We start from the raw sequence: 13,748 nt of genomic DNA, 5'->3' as shown, positions 1-13,748 counted from the left end.
TACAGTGCATTTCAAACTAGAATGAACATTTTGGAGTATACTTCTGACAGGTATTTCTGACATATGCAAACGCATTTCAACTCAGACATATCCTACTTTACACTTAGTGCAATTAACTACACTTCATGACAACTAGTTTGGTATTTTAACACATTCCTAACCGGAAGAAAATTCTTAACAAAATCCAAGTGTTCAGTTTAGCTGGAAGGTCGTCGAAACGGACATGGTGCGACAGAAAAAGTTAAGGACCTTTGTTGGTGTAGATCATGCAAAAAAAATTTATCATGTCAAGGTAACCAACCTATGACTGACCGACTTCCACTTTCAATGGAAAATTCAATATGTACGAAAGAACTAACTTCTTCCCTTTTCGTGTGACGAAAGCGGACGCACACCGTCTCGGCAAAATAAAGTACACATTTCTTATCAGCCATGCTCTGGACATTCAGTGACCAAATTGAAATAACAGTTTTTACGTGTTACGACTTCAAAGAACTTCCCAAGCACATGTAATGAACGGATTGGTTCAACGGTTGAGAAGCATTTCCAAGGTTAATTCGAGGAGTCAGATATAGATAACGCCAACGGAAATGATAATCAAGATAAAAGTGTAAATGTTAACAGATTGCAAAATGCGTCTATGTAAACCGTATGTGATATGAATATTACAAGACTTGTCAAATGTTTTCGTACGATTGCACAACATAAGATATTAATTAATGGACGCATTAACAATGTTATGAATCTTGGCGCTACAAACACAAGGTTTCCATCAAAGATTATCAACTGATGCAAATGTTTGCTAAAACGCTAGAATACAACAATATAATGTCCCACCAGTAATACCTTCGCCTTGAAATTTTCTGGCACTACGGTGTACGCCGCTAGTTGGTAACACATGTAAAAAATTATATTGTTGGGTTATAGGAAGAAGTTGATAAGTCCAGTTTCTGAAACGTGGTAAAACGTAATAACCAAGGAACAAGGGAACGGCATCTGTCTCCAGATGAAGTCAAGGAAGTGCAAACCATATTTCATAAAAGATATGCTCGGCAGGTTTTTTTCCCCCCGATACAGAAATAGTTTTCTTTATCTTATATAAAATTATACATCGTTATAAAAAATTTCAAGAAATTGGACTCACAAACGTTTTCCAACCACCCCACGATATATTAATTATTATCAGGGTAGTTAATAACGACAAAACGTTTAATTGAGGTTTTTTTTTTACATCGCACGGTGGTGTACACACAAGTGTTTCTATAAACGGGAACCCAGTAACAACACTTGGACCCCGAGTCGCGCATACGGTTAGCCACTCTTGCGCTCGTCAATATTACTACCCGTCGAAGCGGGAGTGCGAACTATGGACCAGACAGGCGGCGAGGGTCGTTACGCCAGGCGTTTCCCGTCAGTTCATTTCGCTCGCGTCCACCCGGGACGAGTGATAAATATTACGTATTAAACCTCTACGCACTCCAGTTGCCGAGAAAACGGGACACCCCCCCCCCCCCGGCCTAACAGTTTACGAGGAAATTATTTTTATCGGTTTTGAAGTCAGGTTCCGCCATGCAGCTGCCCTTTGACACTCGCCGAGATAAGCGAGGTCCTGACGTGCCCGTCAAACAAGAAACTCCACACACGTTTCGACTGGACACAAAGCCGCATTTATTCATAATCGCATGGCAACACCCGTCTGCATCCCCAAGGAAAACACACTCTCGAGGTCAAGAACGATCAAGTGAACGAGCTTACTCATGCATTGCGTCATTTAACGAGCGAATCATTGCAGCTGCCTGTAAAACAAAATATATTAAAGGGGTAGTTTTACATTATTTTACATCCATCATTTTATATTTTGCAGGAGTTTTAATTTCAAACACTAAATTAACTACATTTGATAGTTTATAGATGTTTGTATCACCTCTATAAGTGCTATTTAAAGGTTCCAAGAGCCTTAAAGGCCTTTAATAATTTGAGGGCATGAAACATTTTTTCCCCTAAAACTAAAATTTATAACAAACGTCACATACATACACAAAATCTTCTTGATTCATGCTAAGACTAAAATATAGTCATTATGTGTTTCTCAAAAACACTAAAACATTTTTTGCAAAATTGATAATTAATTGTTAAACCTTTATTAACAATAATAAAGATAAAAGTGCAATGCAAGCAAGGCTCTTGAATGTTTTCAATAATCTGCACCGAGCGTTTCAAGTCTAAAAACTATCCTGTAAATGCGCATTTTCGCCTTTTCACTCCTATAATTTTTTTAAAACTAAATGCAGGGTGTCTACCAGATCTAGTAAATGAAATTCCCTGATTTTTCCAGGTTTTCCAGGTCTAAAACTGAACTTTTCCAGGTTTTCTGTAACACAATTATGACATTCCACAAAACTGAAAAAAACTGCATAACAGTATATTGACAGGTTTCAAAGTATTTCAACTCACTTAAATAAGTAAAAAAAAAAAAAATACCTTCTTCCAGGCGTGGCCAAAGTAACTCAATTGATGGCAAATAAAACAGCTGCTACAAATATTTCACACACTTACTTTTGCAAAAACATAAGTAAAAGGAAGTTCCCATAAATTTCGCAGTGACTCAACTTTTGCGTCTATTGCACTTGCTTCAGAACGAGCCAAATCAAATACTCGAGCCTTCTTCAACTGCAATGCCTTGATCTCCTCTTCAACTCTTCTTTTTCTGCCTTCTTCTTGTCTGTAGCTTCCTTTTCTTTTTGTTTTGTTTGCAGGGCTTCCTTATGCCTCCAACTAAAATTTCTTACATACTGTAACATGGAATTGGTGATATCAACATGCTCTACACCTCCAGAACGTTTAACAAAGTCGTACATCTGTCTTTGTGCGATCAGTATTTCTTCCTGCAAGTTTTCAGTCAGCAGATTAGAATTCACTGAAAATCCTCTTTCCAATGATGCATTTCCATGGGAAAGTACCAACATCATCCTCACAAACTTTAGAAGGCCTGTTTTGGCAGCTACTGTATGTGCCTTAAGAATGAGAATCCACAAGTGATCAAGGCGCCAGTCTTCTCGAGAATAAATATAGTTTAAAAAACTAAAGAAACATGCTTTTAAAGATTATCAAACTAAAAAGTAAAAAATAATTTTAAAATTAAATTTATGACAATAGTATATAAGCAATACTAGTATAAATGAGAAAAAAGCTTGAGGCGCTTTGTGCCATATTTTTTGAATATTAAGCGCCCCATGCTTTTTTCTCATTTATACTAGTATTGCTTATATACTATTGCCATAAATTTAATTTTAAAATTATTTTTTACTTTTTAGTTTGATAATCTTTAGAAGCATGTTTCTTTAGTTTTTTAAACTATATTTATTTTTAACTTTTTAGTTTGATATTCTTTAAAAGCATGTTTTTTAGTTTTTTAAACTATATTTATTTTTAACTTTTTAGTTTGATATTCTTTAAAAGCATGTTTTTTTTAGTTTTTTAAACTATATTTATGTATAATTATCATAGGGAAATGAGTTACCGACACTACCTATTACCATCTGAGATAACTATTTGGAGTTGCAACGTCACAAAGAAATGGTAAAGTCTCTACGAATCATTTGCAGTTAGATGTATGGATATAATATTAGAATTTACCGGGGAAAAAAAACATTTTTTTTTCCGGCGTGGCCGGGAGTAGAACCCACGATCGCTGACTACGAAAGCTGACGTCACAGAAGTCGCGCGCCTTAGACCGCTCGGCTAACGAACGTAATGAAATGGGTGGGACATTTTACAGTGATGAGTCACTCACTCTTAGTCGAAAGAGTTACAGACGGACAGACAGAGTTACAGACGGACAGACAAACATACAGGTGAAGCTAATATAAAGCATGTAAAAAGACGAGAACACTGCTTCAGAATCTTGCGAGGAACATACCAACTTATATGATTACTCAATGTTATCAGCTTCTTGTCCTTATAGCCACTTGTTTTGAAGACAACATTCTAAACTGTAATTCACACTCTGTTTCCTCACACCCGAATTTAAAGCCACAGACGGACATAAGAAGGAAATTCCCTTGGTAAGTTTGTACTTCAGGGGACTTTTGTCTTGAAGTTTTTTTTACCATAACCTTTAGACAAGTCCTAACATCATTTTTCAGTAACAGGGCAGACTTTACTGGTACTTTCTCTTTCTTGATGGCATGGCGTAGTGCATAACCCAACTTGATATTGTTAGCAGTCAATAGATTTTCCTGTTATCTACATCCAATCGAGATACATTGTGTTTCTCCCTAAAGCTCTTCAGTACCTCTGGTTTCAAAAACTTTCCTGCCAAAGCTAATAAAATGTCTACCAGTGAATCATAGAGAAAAGGTGCCATGGGTGCTTCACTTTGGAACATTGTGAGAAACAATTCCAGCTATGATGCCAAAGAGTAGAAGAATGTCAATTTTACTTCTAGAAGATTATCTTCAAGAGCACTTTTCACTACACTGAAAGACACAGATGAAATAGAAACTTCACTAACAAATTTCTTTAGGTGGGGTAACGATTTCATGGCATGCTCAGCAACTGCAGTATTCCATCTGATTGCACAAAATTTCTTGAAAAAAAGCTCTGATCCAGTTATTATAATTTAATCTGCCCTCCTTGCAGGTACATGCATAAACAAATAGTAACTGTGCCTGAAAAAAATAACAACGTCCAATTGTATAGCAGAAATTCCAGTTTTGAAAGCACCATGGACTGTATGAAGCCCACAGCTACCAATTTCGAGCAACGATGGCGAATCTTCACCAAAAGTGTCTGTGATATGTATTTTCAAAGCTAACAAAAATGTCCAGTTTACGTTGAGGGCATCCATAGATACTTAAAATTAAATGCACCTATTGGTATAATACGAACGTGGGAAGCACATGCTGCAGCACGTCACGTCAGCAGGATAACAGACCAGTTTGTATCACGTGATTTAACGCCACTTCCGAATCCGATGGTAAATAAAAGAAAATGGACATGGGAACTGTTCGTTATTTTCCATCCAAAAATAAAAAAATGGGACGTGATACACTTGATGCTACGTCAATGCAAGCAGATCAATAAACAAAAAACGTATTGCCAACTACAACCTACCAAACAAAAATTCCCTGATTTTTCCCTGATTATTCCCTGATTACAAATTTCCCTGATTTTTCCAGGTTTCCAGGTTTTCCAGGGTCAGTAGACACCCTGTAAATGCGTAAACAGAACTACTCATTCGCCCTCAGGATATTCATAAATGTTTTTTTTTTTTTTTTCTGGAATTCTTAAGCAGTTTTCAAATCGCGTGGTTTCTTCTGAAGCTCTGCTCACACAGAGAGAGAGAGAGAGAGTGAAAGAGTGAGTGAGTGAGTGAGTGAGTGAGTGAGTGAGTGAGTGAGTGAGTGTGTGTGTGTGTGTGTGTGTGTGTGTCCAAAGTCGGCGAGACCATGCGCGATTTTCAGTTACCAACAATCGCTTCTTGGGTGAGCCTTAGTACGCACAGAAGACCCATGAATATATTAAAGGCATTAAGTGTTTTATTAACTCAGCTGCTTAGTTTTCCATTCTGCACTATCAATTGAGTGTATCTCTCTCATTTAATCCACAACCACGCGCGCTATAAAATTTGTTTATCTTTTTTTAATTTGTTTCCATTATTCGAACCTGTCCTTGAAGTGTATGGTCAGAATATTTCAGGCAGGCGAACATCCAAACTGTCATATAAAAAATAAATAACTCGTTAGAAAAACGAAGTAAAAAAACTACATTTTAAGGACCCTTCCAAAACTGTATATAATAGAGCCTAACATATAAAAATATGCAATACATATTATTTGATACATCACGAGAGGAGAAAACATATCGTAAAGAATATATATATATATATATATTATATATATTAAAATGAGCAGTTAAACAAAAATCAAATAACACGTTGGAAAAAAAAAATACTCTCGAAGTAAACATTGAATAAAATTTAAAAAAAAATCCTTAGTGATGATTATAGTCAACAAATGTTTTTTTTTTCATTTTCCTGACAAGCTTCTATTGAGTATCAATGCAAATGAGAACGTCCAAGAACTGAGAAAGTAGATGTGGACATGACATATCATATACACGCAAATTAAAAAAAAGAAGAAGTATGAATGATTTGCCTAATAGCAAGATCGGTTAGCTTTCTTTCTGTTAGAAGTGTACTGTTTACCGGATGCACCCGACTTCATCTGCTGTCGCAAACCAATATTACTTACGCAACGACAGGCAATCAAGTTGGACAGATGCTGACCGCGACAGAGGACGAAGCTCAACTCGCCACCACACATCTGCTCGGCCACGACATCTCGCGCAGACTGATCCCCGCAGCTGCTACGGGCTGTTAACCATCCGCGCGCTCGTAAGGACAATTCGCACATTCCGTCAAGGTCGGGGGAGGCCAGCCAGCCCGGGGCAAAGCGACCTACCATCCTCGCGGCACCCTGCGAAGTCCTTTGGTCTTTCCGTTCCCAGCTCACGTCCACCGTTTCAGCCCACGCGTGAACACCTTGTCACACGACTCCCGGGCTGCCAGCAGGTCCGGAAACAACAATCGTTTGAAGCCCGTCATCCATATTCATGTTCAAGTTCGTTAACGCTCTTCACCGCTGCCGCATTTTCGCTTTACGTTCAATAAAGTATCTGGCTTATCAGCGACTCCATTTACCGACGTTCAGAGTGACGCTATATTTAATAATAATAATAAAAAACTACACGGATACGATCACATTATATCTATATTTACAGGCTGCGTCAATAACTTTTCAGACTATTCCATATATATATAACGAAGTCGGAAAAGTGTTTTGTTTTTTATATTCAAACAAGTACTAAACTTGCAATGCGAATATGGAAATATTTATTTATTTAAAAAAAAATATATATACATAAAACACTTCAAATTAGGTCGAAAACGTTTTTAATATTAGTTTTAATGAAATAAAATGTTAAAATATGTTACACTTAAGTTTTTAATACACCCTCACTATGTAAATAGGGGTTAATACCCTCGCATGGACTTTAATTCTCAAAAAACGAATTGGAATTGGCTTTTCACACCTGCAAGTAAAAAAAAAAAAAAAACTATTGAAAATAAGTCCAACCAAATCTTCGTATTAAAATAATTATTCCCGCATAAATCATTAATATTATTGAAATAAATGCAATAGAAACCTTTATCACGAAGAATCGACTCACAAAATGAACGCCTTCCGTCCTCGCTCCATCCGTACACATAGACTACTATAGTAAAGCTGAAGTTTTCTCACGTATCGTTCAAATGTCACAGTGTGTGAATCTCTGCGAAGATAAATACAGTCGGTCACCTTTGCTTCATCTAGGGTTAGTGCTTCACCGCTAGCGAGAAAACATCAAAGCAAACGATATGCGAGACAGAAAGCGATTTATGCTTAGGAATCACCACAATGCCTGGGGTAAAGGTTGGAAAGACCTCATAGCGTTAAAGGGCGAGTAGGCGAGAGAAGATCGGAAAACACACTTGACGTCCCAGCTGACATTTACAGTCTCCGGGTCCTGTAGAGACGGCGAGAGAAAGTTGGTACTCGCCTGGCAGAGTTGCACACACAATGCAGAAGTACATAACAGCGAGCTCTTCACGTTCCTCCTCTACCTGAGTGGAATCAGTCAATCTTGGGATGTATGGAGACCAGGAATCAAAATGTTTAAATGTATTATTAGTTGATTAGTTTTTTTTTTTCGTATTAAAAATGTAGCTAACCTTAACTCAATAATTTTCACTTGGGTTCTAGATTTTCTCTCTCTCGAAATTCTGCTGCATTCGGGCACACGCCCGGTAGCAATCATTTCACTCTACTTCTCCCTCACTCTTTGCTAAACCGAGCTATATATTCCTTGCCAACACAGACTCCTCATACAAAATATTACCCCCCACCCTCATAGTTTTCACTACCATTAAGTTTTCATCCCCTTTCCGTTCTTCTACTCTCCCTAACATTCTTGCTCGAGTTGTCCCTTATACTGCTAGGTTTTCACAACTCTTTTCCTCAGTTCTCCCCATCCTCACAGCCCGCCCAACATCTGATACAACCTAACTAGTCTCTCCACCTGCCTTCTTCTGTCATTTATGCTCTCCCAACCCAACTTCATCAGATCTGTGGGCTAATGATACTCTCGCTGTTTTCGTTTCCAACTATTCGCCACCACTCTCCCTCAGGCCGGCCACACACGCTCCGGTTTTCCTCAGAGGTCTGCCTCAAGGCAGACCTGAAATGGGGGGTGCGCCCACACGTTCGGGTCTACTAGAGTTACCTTGAGGCGTATGTGTCAGTAGTATACCTGCAATTATGGCGCAAACAGACGATGATCTCGCTGTCATTGGATTGCTTATAGCAATGGGGAAAATGAAGACACAGAAAGTGAAACGAAAAGTGTGGTGCAAAGACTGGTTTAAAAAAAAGACAAAAATATTCACATAAATTTGTTGAATGAGTTGAGATTCGCACCAAAAGATTGACATAACTTCTTAAGGATGGACGAAGATACATACTTGAAACCCCTGTAGCTTGTGGCACCAATAATGGGGAAATAGGACATCCAACAGGTAATCAAAGATATGGAAATACTACAATGTCGGCTCATAAACTTCGTCAGCACCACTTACACTTTTCTTCGAATTCTTCACTAATTCGCTTCTATGCGGGTATTAATTCTAAAATTATTAAATTTTTAATTACTACATCTGTGTTGGCAGTAGGCTCTATATCTGTAAATTTTTTTCCACTATTCGTCAGCAGCCCCCCTCTTTCCGCGATCATGATATTATTTCGCTTTACTTGCCATAAGCAAGGATCATCCTTGTACAGATTAATAAATTCCTTCAATACTTCGCGTGTTCGAGAAGACACGTTTACCACAGAAAGTATTGGAACTAACCTCACTCAGGACGCCTCAAGGTCTGCCTAATCTCTGGTCCACACGCACCGGAAGCATGTGAGGGAAGGGCGTACCTTGAGGCGAACGAAGGTATTTTCGATTTTCACTCCGGTCGCCTCTTTCCAGGAAACCTCAAGGTACAATATCATACACTAACTCCGGTCTACCTTAAGGTTCTGTACCTTGAGGCAGACCTCTGAGGAAAACCGAAGCGTGTGTAACCGGCCTTAGCTGATCGCTTCTAAACTCCCTGCAACACTTTTGTGTATGAGTCCCATACTGCTCTGGCATACGCTAGCATAGGGCACACCAGGGTGTTATAGGCATTTACTTTTATAAAGCTGCTTCCCCTCCCCCTCCCTAAGCTACGTTCTGTCCTGTCCTGTACTGTCTACTTTCCCCTTAACCTCCTCCAGAACCGTACCACGTTCCTCGCTGTCACAACATTCTCCAAACTATTATAGTCCCCATAGATTTTTCCCCCCTCTTTCTGTTATCCTTCTCCCTAGACTTGAGCCTTACCCCCTGCTTCTATGTCGCCCTCTATCCTGTCTTAGCTTTCTCCACCCTCACACACAACTCAGTATCTGTTACATCCCAACCAACCGTTCTGTCATACGTAAACTATTTCCTTCGGCCACATGTAAAATATGAAAGATGGGCTTAACGCCTCGAAGATATTGATGTCATTAGAGACGACACGGGGTGATGGTAAGGGAACGGACCATTTATGGAATGACCCACAAGAAAACCCACAAGGCAATATCCGCCACTTTTCTCACTTGTGATCGCCTTGGCTAGTGATCTGGCCACTCAAACCACATTTGACCTCACTCGTTGGGTTAAACGCTATGAACGTTCAAAACTTGATTCTCGAGCACGTTTGCGGAAGTTAGTACATTCTGTTCAATCAAACGCAGAGAACGTTCAGCACTCGATTCCCTAAGCAGGTTTTGTTCGGTAATGTTACGTTGACTGTCCAACCTATTCATACGCTCGTCTTTCGTTTCATTTTCATTCAAATGTCTCAAACTCTTTGATGAATTAATCAAAATAATCAAAACAGAAAAAAAAGGGTCAGCTATTTATTTTACTTGAACTGTTTTCTTGGCAGAAGAATATTGAAGTTTGTCAACACAATTTAAAAAAAAAAGGATAGCAATATCAGCTTTCTTTTATTAAGAAAATTATTTATACCAATATATCTGTGGAACTACCAGCATTGTTCCCCACCTCCGACCGCATCGCATTGCCCGCCCCCGCTATTACGTCGTTTTAGCTTAGCGTTCTTTATGAATTTTTATTTTTTGTTTCGCTCCAAAGGGCCGTAGCGTGATGTTAAATAGCCTAAAACTTTCCTGAAGAATTGGGCTATCAAATGCAAAAAGAATTTTTGAAATCAGACTGGTAGTTCCAGAGATTAGCACGTTCAAACAAACAAACTCTTCAGATTTATTATATTAGGATACAAGTATAGATTAAACTGTACACGGTTGTAACACAGTATATGCAGCGTACCCGTAAAAATATTCAGGAGTCAATTTTTTTTCTTTTTCGCAGTCTTTAGAATGTTGAGTGCTTTCGGAAATAATTAAATGGAGAAGATTTTATTTTATTTATTTTTTTTAAGTTGAGCGATACTTGGGACAATATATTTTTCGCGGAAAGATTTTGGGGAAGCTGTGTGTTAAAACTTTATAGCATTGTCTGGTTTTTTCGTGATTGGCTGGGTTTATTTCAGGTGCATGTCTACTGTCAGCACACCAATCACAGCCATCCCGTGCGGAAGCACACGCGTCTTGAATGGCCCGGCCAAATAGGACAATGGCTTCTCTTGCAGACTGCTACAATTAACAAGTAAACAATCGCTGGCGCAGGCATAACTTATTGCAGTCTAATGAGATATCAGATTTTTTTTTTCGCGGAAAATACATGCCCCTAGCTATACGTTTTGATGACAGGTCATTATAAACGCTAACACACAACTATATACACCAGAGATACTGGGTAAAGACTCGACCATGAAATACTGTAAGGCAATATCCCAGGATTTGCTTGGAATGATTTCGGAAAACTAATAAAAGCAGGGTAGTTGTTCCTAATTGCGTCAGCGTCTTAAAACTACTCCACTTTGATTCGTAAATTATAAAGAAAAAAAGAGTTTACAACCTAGTTTCTAATCACAACTTAGATTTCATGCTTGTACAACATTACGTGTTAACAGCCGTACTCCAAACATTAGTTTTAAATCTCCGGATCGTGCTCATTTTTGTGACATCTAATCAGTAGGGGCAGGCATTTTTCGCGCAAAAATCTAAACGCCTACTAGACTGCAACAAGGTATACCCGCACCAGCGGTTTCTTCCTTGTGATTGGCGGCCGTCTGCGAGAGAAGTCATTGCCTTGTTTGCACGAGCCACTAAGGACGAGTTTGCTTCCACACTGAATTACTGTGATTGGTTGTTGTAACAATCGACATGCACCTCAAAGTAACTCACCCAATCACGAAACACAGACGATGCTACATTGTTTTAATTTCCAGCTACTCTCGGGATCTTTTCGCGAAATTTACATGGCCCTACTAATCAGTGAAAAAAATCACTGATAAGAAGGAAATCCTACGGACGTCTCCTTAGACCAGGAAAAGAATTCAACATTACTGCATAATGTGTTATACATAACTGAAAACGAAATATTTAACTTGGCACGCGGTTTGTTGGGTTCGATCCGTACAAAAAGTCGCATAAGTTAGCATACGTTAAACCTCTTATGGCATGATTAATGAAGAGAGATTTTTGTAGGGCAGTCTATTAATATAATGGGCATCATTTGTAATAATTTAGACATTGGATGCTGGTACCTACTTTAAAAAAAAATCTTACTAACATAAGAAAGTTGCTGAAACCGAACCCTTTCAGGAATACTCCAGCATGTGTTCTGCATCTCAAAAACGACGAAGCGCATACTAACGACGGTCAACAACGAAACATTAAGTAAAATTTTATCCAGAATTTTGTGGGTAGTTCTAGGGTAAATTAAAGTAAACGCTCAAGCAAAAATATCAAATAATTCTTGCGAACACTGCCAGCACTCTTAAAACCCCAACCCCCCTCCCCGCCAAAAAAAAATTGCATTTGGCAGGTACATCACCACCAAAACAGAAAGAGGCAAGTCACGCGACCGAGAAACTGCAAGGTAAAGCCCATCTCTCCTCCCTTATACGCCCTATGTTTTACGTAGAAAAGAAGACCAACTTGGAACATCCCCAAAAGAAACTTCAGCAGCAGAAGTTGGAAAATCGGGTTGATAATTCGTCATGGAACTACAAGGAGGATAATCAAACCCAAAGAAGGAGATCTACGCTGAGCTTGCGATTTCATAGAACCTACATAGATGACAGTGTTCAAAAAGTTTGCTGAAGGCAGATGGATAGCTTCAAGGGTGTGAATTTGCTTACCATCAAGTAGAAATAAAATTAGAGGTGTTAAGTTATGATATACGTTCATGAATAACAACCTTAAAAGCTAAAAACGTATAACTAAAATATATTCTGATGGATCAAATAATGATGTATTTTAATTTACGATCAGTTAATAATATAGTGATTGCTCCTGCTAATTCAAGTAATGATAATAGTAATAGAATATCAGTAGGGCCTAATTACCACTAATCAAACAAACAAAGGAATTTGTTCGGGAGTTATTCCTGGTGATTTTTTATTAATTGTTGTAGAAAGTATCGAGTTCAAAACTAACTAGGTCGGTATTTCTTACATTTAGGTGTTAAATTTTCAGACTGAATGGAAGGCGGCAAAACGCACACGTAGCCGAACTAAACCATGTTTCTAAATAAATTTTAACTAATACCTATATGAATCAGATGTTGCAGTGAATTTTAATTAATCTTTTGTTTTGAAGAAGAAGAAGAAGAAGAAGAAAAAAAAAGGGGGGGGGGGGTAGGGCTTTAAATAGCTTTAATGGAGATAGTATTTAAATTTATGGGAGAGAACAGAGGATTTCGGAAAAATACCGAATTGTAAATCAACTTATTATGCGGTTTATCACTAGGAAAAAAACCAGCAATAAACATAGCTCTACATACATACAGAATATAAAGCTGTTGGTAGAGTAAAAGCATAAAAATCTGGTTTATAAGAGTAAAATTAAATTCAAGACGTATCCTTGTTATAAGTTGATTTAACTCTCATGTATATTAAAAAAAAAAAAAAAAAGAGATTTTAATTGTCTTTTGTGGGACCTACCGTTTAGATGATCGGATAACAAGTTTATAAACTATGGTCAGAAAAACTGACAAAAATTCAGCTCGATTATTCTCTACGTATGAAGAAGATAAAATAGTCATGCAAAATATTCAGTTAGCAGTGAAAAACAGACAACTCTCATAACCTTAAAAATATAATTTGTAAACATATTGGCAACAATAGAATAAAACGAGAATAATTTTCCCGTAGCAAGCAAATATAAAACATATTTAGACTTTCACATATATCTGAAGATTAACACTCACCACACATGATTATCTACTGCCACGTCTTCAATACAAAACTACAGAACGTAAAATTCAGAGCGAATGAACTCTCTGCAGCTGTGCTTCAGAGTTTTAACCATTCAACTGACACATTGGCATTGAAAAATACAATGTGAAAGTGAAAAAACCAAAATATCCAACATCTGCTAGAACAATTCTGTAAAAGTAGAAATGAAATTTGATAAACTCATAAGTATAAATATATTGTACATTACAACACAATTCCCTTTTTTATATATGAAAATAAATTA

The 13,748-nt window shown here is 37.9% G+C and overlaps 1 protein-coding gene across 3 annotated transcripts in view; it reads right to left on the bottom strand.

Annotated features, from left to right (window-relative positions):
* Positions 1 to 13,736, bottom strand: part of LOC134528122 (glutamine--fructose-6-phosphate aminotransferase [isomerizing] 1-like) — a 113,006-nt gene extending 99,270 nt beyond the window's left edge. For all 3 annotated transcript variants that reach the window (XM_063361417.1, XM_063361418.1, XM_063361419.1), the window contains exon 1: positions 13,477 to 13,736. In XM_063361417.1, the coding sequence (XP_063217487.1) occupies positions 13,477 to 13,483 (7 nt within the window). In that variant the 5' untranslated portion in view covers positions 13,484 to 13,736. The remainder of the gene's footprint in view (positions 1 to 13,476) is intronic.
* Between the last annotated feature and the right edge of the window lie 12 nt (positions 13,737 to 13,748).

Source organism: Bacillus rossius, chromosome 1 (assembly GCF_032445375.1).
Source record: "Bacillus rossius redtenbacheri isolate Brsri chromosome 1, Brsri_v3, whole genome shotgun sequence".
NCBI lineage: Eukaryota > Metazoa > Arthropoda > Insecta > Phasmatodea > Bacillidae > Bacillus > Bacillus rossius.
The sequence above is the reverse complement of the archived record's forward strand: the minus strand, read 5'-3'. Positions and strand labels throughout refer to the sequence as shown.